Source organism: Mustelus asterias, chromosome 6 (assembly GCF_964213995.1).
Source record: "Mustelus asterias chromosome 6, sMusAst1.hap1.1, whole genome shotgun sequence".
In the NCBI taxonomy this organism is placed as follows: domain Eukaryota; kingdom Metazoa; phylum Chordata; class Chondrichthyes; order Carcharhiniformes; family Triakidae; genus Mustelus; species Mustelus asterias.
Window position 1 is genome coordinate 147940161 of NC_135806.1, and position 6000 is coordinate 147946160.

Genomic DNA, 6000 nt, shown 5'->3' on the forward strand with positions numbered 1-6000 from the left:
CATGGGATTGCAGTTAATGTCTTGAGATGGATAGAAAGCTGGTTAGCAGAAAGGACACAAAGAGTTGGCATAAATAGGTCTTTTTCTGATTGGCAGTCAGTGACTAGTGGGGTTCTGCAGAAATCTGTGCTAGGACCCCAACTGTTCACATTATTCATTAATGATTTGGAAGCAGGAACTGAATCTGTCTGTGTGGAGTTTGCACTGTGGACAAGGAATTGTCTGTGTGGAGTTTGCACATTTTCCCCGTGGGTTTGCTCCGGTTTCCGTGCTGGTTAGGTGCGTTGGCCATGCTAAATTCTCCCTCAGTATACCGGAACAGGTGCTAGAGTGTGGTGACTAGGAGATTTTCACAGTAACTTCATTGCAGTGGGAATGTAAGCCTACTTGTGATACCAAATAAAAGAAAAACTAAATGTATTATCTCCAAAAATTTGCAGATGATACAAAGTTAGGTGGCAGGGTGAGCTGTGAGGAGGATACAGAGATGCTTCAGCGTTTGGACAGGCTGTGTGGGGACAATATGCATGGCAGATGCAGTATAATGAGGATAAATGTGAGGTTATCCACTTTTGTAGCAACAATAGGAAGACAGATTATTACTTGAATGGGTGTAAATTGAGAGAGGCGGATACTCAACAAGACCTTGGAGTCCTCGTGCATCAGTCGCTGAAAGTAAGCGCTCAGGTACAGCAGGCAGTAAAGAAGGCAAATGGTATGCTGGCCTTCATAGCGAGAGGATTTGAGGATAGGGATGTTTTGCTGGAATTGTATAGGGCATTGATGAGGCCACATCTGAAGTATTGTGTGCAGTTTTGGTGTCCTTATCCGAGGAAGGATATATAAGAACATAAGAACTAGGAGCAGGAGTAGGCCATCTGGTCCCTCGAGCCTACTCCACCAGTCAATAAGATCATGGCTGATCTTTTCGTGGACTCAGCTCCACTTACCCGCCCGCTCACCATAACCCTTAATTCCTTTACTGTTCAAAAATGTATCTATCCTTGCCTTAAAAACATTCAATGAGGTAGCCTCAACTGCTTCACTGGGCAGGGAATTCCACAGATTCACAACCCTTTGTGTGAAGTCCTCCTCAACTCAGTCCTAAATCTGCTTCCCCTTATTTTGAGGCTATGCCCCCTAGTTCTAGTTTCACCCGCCAGTGGAAACAACTTCCCTGCTTCTATCTTATCTATTCCCTTCATAATCTTATATGTTTCTATCAGATCTTCCCTCATTCTTCTGAATTCCAATCAGTATAGCCCCAGTCTATTCGGTCTCTCCTCATAAGCCAACCCCCTCAACTCCGGAATCAACTCAGTGAATCTCCTCTGCACCCCCTCCAGTGCCATAGAACATTACAGCGCAGTACAGGCCCTTCGGCCCTCAATGTTGCGCCGACCAGTGGAACCAATCTAAAGCCCCTCTAATCTACATTATTCCAATATCATCCATATGTTTATCCAATAACCATTTGAATGCTCTTAATGTTGACGCGTCCACTACTGCTGCAGGCAGGGCATTCCACGCCCTTACTACTCTCTGAGTAAAGAACCTACCTCTAACATCTGTCCTATATCTCTCACCCCTCAATTTAAAGCTATGTCCCCTCGTGCTAGCCATCACCATCCGAGGAAAAAGGCTCTCACTATCCACCCTATCTAATCCTCTGATCATCTTGTATGCCTCTATTACGTCACCTCTTAACCTTCTTCTCTCTAACGAAAACAACCTCAAGTCCCTCAGCCTTTCCTCATACGATCTTCCCACCATACCAGGCAACATCCTGGTAAATCTCTTCTGCACCCTTTCCATCACTTCCACATCCTTCCTATAATGCGGCAACCAGAACTGTACGCAATACTCCAAATGCGGCCTCACCGGAGTTTTGTACAGTTGCAGCATGACCTCATGGCTCCGAAACTCAATCCCTCTACCAATAAAAGCTAACACACTGTATGCCTTCTTAACAACCCTATCAACCTGGGTGCCAACTTTCAGGGATCTATGCACATGGACACCCAGATCCCTCTGTTCATCCACACTACCAAGTATCTTACCATTAGCCCAGTACTCTGTATTCCTGTTACTCCTTCCAAAGTGAATCACCTCACTTTTCCGCATTAAACTCCATTTGCCACCTCTCAGCCCAGCTCTGCAGCTTGTCTATGTTCCTCTGTAACCTGCCACTTCCCTCCGCACTGTCTACAACTCCACCGACTTTAGTGTCATCCGCAAATTTACTAATCCATCCTTCCACGCCCTCATCCAGGTCATTAATAAAAATGATAAACAGCAGTGGCCCCAAAACAGATCCTTGCGGTACACCACTAGTAACTGAACACCAGGATGAATATTTCCCATCAACCACCACCCTCTGTTTTCTTACAGCTAGCCAATTCCTGATCCAAACCACTAAATCACCCTCAATCCCATGTGCCCGTATTTTCTGCAATAGCTTACCATGGGGAACCTTATCAAACGCTTTGCTGAAATCCATATACACCACATCAACCGCTTTACCCTCATCCACCTCTTTGGTCACCTTCTCAAAGAACTCAATAAGGTTTGTGAGGCAGGACCTACCCTTCACAAAACCGTGCTGACTGTCCCTAATCAAATTATTCCTTTCTAGGTGATTATAAATCCTATCTCTTATAATCCTTTCCAATACTTTGCCCACAACAGAAGTGCCAGTATATCCTTTCTCAAGTAAGGAGACCAAAACTGTACACAGTACTCCAGGTGTGGCCTCACCAGCACCTTATACAGCTGCAACATAATCTCGCTGTTTTTAAACTCCATCCCTCTCGCAATGAAGGACAAAATTCCATTTGCCTTCTTAATTACCTGCTGCACCTGCAAACCAACTCCTTAAGATTCCTGCACAAGGACACCCAGGTCCCTCTGCACAGCAGCATACTGCAATTTTTTACCATTTAAATAATAGTTCATTTTGCTGTTGTTCCTACCAAAATGGATGACCTCACATTTACCAGCATTGTACTCCATCTGCCAGACCCTCGCCCACTCACTTAGATTATCTATATCCCTTTACAGACTTTCAGCGTTCTCTGCACACTTTGCTCTTCCACCCATCTTAGTGTCATCTGCGAATTTTGATACACTACACTTGGTCCCCAACTCCAAATCATCGATGTAAATCGTAAACAAGTGCAGTCCCAACACTGATCCCTGAGGCACACCACTAGTCACTGATCGCCAACCAGAAAAACACCCATTTACCCCCACTCTTTGATTTCTGTTAGTTAACCAATCCTGATGTCATCTATATGGATTTCAGTAAGGCATTTGACAAAGTCCCACATGGCAGGTTGGTTAAGAAGGTTAAGGCTCATGGGATACAAGGAGAAGTGGCTAGATGGGTGGAGAACTGGCTTGGCCATAGGAGACAGAGGGTAGTGGTCGAAGGGTCTTTTTCCGGCTGGAGGTCTGTGACCAGTGGTGTTCCGCAGGGCTCTGTACTGGGACCTCTGCTATTTGTGATATATATAAATGATTTGGAAGAAGGTGTAACTGGTGTAATCAGCAAGTTTGCGGATGACACGAAGATGGCCAGACTTGCGGATAGCGAAGAGCATTGTCGGGCAATACAGCAGGATATAAATAGGCTGGAAAATTGGGCGGAGAGGTGGCAGATGGAGTTTAATCCGGATAAATGCGAAGTGATGCATTTTGGAAGAAATAATGTAGGGAGGAGTTATACAATAAATGGCAGAGTCATCAGGAGTATAAAAACACAGAGGGACCGAGGTGTGCAAGTCCACAAATCCTTGAAGGTGGCAACACAGGTGGAGAAGGTGGTGAAGAAGGCATATGGTATGCTTGCCTTTATAGGACGGGGTATAGAGTATAAAAGCTGGAGTCTGATGATGCAGCTGTATAGAACGCTGGTTAGGCCACATTTGGAGTACTGCGTCCAGTTCTGGTCACCGCACTACCAGAAGGACGTGGAGGCATTAGAGAGAGTGCAGAGAAGGTTTACCAGGATGTTGCCTGGTATGGAGGGTCTTAGCTATGAGGAGAGATTGGGTAGACTGGGGTTGTTCTCCTTGGAAAGACGGAGAATGAGGGGAGATCTAATAGAGGTGTACAAGATTATGAAGGGTATAGATAGGGTGAACAGTGGGAAGCTTTTTCCCGGGTCGGAGGTGACGATCACGAGGGGTCACGGGCTCAAGCTGAGAGGGGCGAAGTATAACTCAGATATCAGAGGGACGTTTTTTACACAGAGGGTGGTGGGGGCCTGGAATGCGCTGCCAAGTAGGGTGGTGGAGGCAGGCACGCTGACATCGTTTAAGACTTACCTGGATAGTCACATGAGCAGCCTGGGAATGGAGGGATACAAACGATTGGTCTAGTTGGACCAAGGAGCGGCACAGCCTTGGAGGGCCAAAGGGCCTGTTTCCTGTGCTGTACTGTTCTTTGTTCTTTACATCCAGATTAGCAGCCTGTACCTCTTGGGAGTCTAGTGCTGTCATTCAGTCACAGCTCCATCAACTAATTGCTTCTCTTTCCAATCATTTCCAAGGCAACCAGAAGATCTAAACGACTGTCTGACGCAGGGGACCTGGGAGCTCAAATGCACGAGGCTGTGGAAGTGATGGATGTGATTGCCATTTGCTGCCCTAAGTATAAAGACAGACCACAGATTGCCAGAGTTGTGGAAAAGACCAGCAGTGGTTTCAGCGTTCATTGGATGGCCGGTTCATATAGTGGCTCTTGGACAGAGGCTAAACGCAGAGAGGGTCGCAAGCTGGTGCCTTGGGTTGACAGTATCAAAGAGTCGGACATCATTTACAAGAAAATTGCTCTGACAAGTGCAAATAAGCTGACTAACAAAGTTGTTCAGACTTTACGATCACTGTATGCAGCAAAGGAAGGTTCTTCCTGCTAACACAACTAAAACTGCAGCCAAATTCACAGCAGTGAGGAGAATAAACTTGGGGCTAAAAGACCACATTCTGACAACACTTATAAAAAGAATGGTTTCACAGTCTGCAAAACTCTACTGGGATCCAGACACAGAGACAGACGAGAAGAAGGGGCGGTTGTCAGATACCATTTTCTCGTGGGAGCTTCCTTCGCTGTTGTACAGCCAAATCTTCTCGATTGATTTTTAACTCCCACTGTATTATAGTTTAACAAAACGAAAAATTGTTTATATCTTGGAAAAAGAATTCTGTTTAAAAATAAAAGTTAAGTGAATGTTGGAATTTAGTCTGTTAATGTTCTTAATAAAGTGTTCTTGGAGTTTAACCTTAGCAGCAATGGCTTTCTTTAGTGTAGCAGAAGTTCCAGAGAGAAGTTATTTTACAGGATGTACAATGCCAGACTGTGCTGGATATAATTTATTCTAATGAAAGCATGCAGTATCTGTGACCTACACAGGAGATTTTATTTGATTTTTTTTTGTTTTGTAAATGTAGATTTTAAATGTATTAGGTCACTCTGGCAAAACACAAAAAAAGGGATCCCCAGCAAAAACAAACTGGCGGAACAAATACTGCAATAAATTTTTTACCTCTCTTTGTTACCTGTCTGTTTCCAGTTGGTTGTGTTTTTCATGTTGAGTGGATGTGCTGGAGGTTTGCATTTCCTCAGTGCTGGTGACAAATTCTGTAAAACAGAACCAACCTTGTGTTGCTTTCCTCATGAATGCAGCTTTACCTTGAATTAATATCCATCTGTGCACAGCCTGATTGAAAGACCATTTCATCATGGGTACCACCTGTTGAAAATGAGTAACCAGACAAGGAAATTGGAACCTTTGCACATCTGATTTTATGATCACGGTAGATACTAACCTCTTAATAAATGGTCAAGATGATGTCACTAGGGCTGTCATCCTCAGCCAACAGGTTAACTGTGCACTCATCAGGAGCATCCTACCACACTTGGAGCTACTTGGCTGAGCCTACACACTCTCTCACCACTTATTCAAACTGAGGTGAAGCAATTGGTGTGGAAAAAGCTGAG

At 44.7% G+C, this 6000-nt stretch overlaps 1 protein-coding gene across 10 annotated transcripts in view; it reads left to right on the forward strand.

The window, feature by feature from the left end:
* Positions 1 to 5557, forward strand: part of LOC144495209 (nipped-B-like protein) — a 728344-nt gene extending 722787 nt beyond the window's left edge. For all 10 annotated transcript variants that reach the window (XM_078215273.1, XM_078215271.1, XM_078215278.1 and 7 more), the window contains one exon: positions 4553 to 5557. In XM_078215273.1, coding sequence (XP_078071399.1) covers positions 4553 to 4918 — 366 coding nt within the window. In that variant the 3' untranslated portion in view covers positions 4919 to 5557. The remainder of the gene's footprint in view (positions 1 to 4552) is intronic.
* The last annotated feature ends 443 nt before the right edge of the window (positions 5558 to 6000 follow it).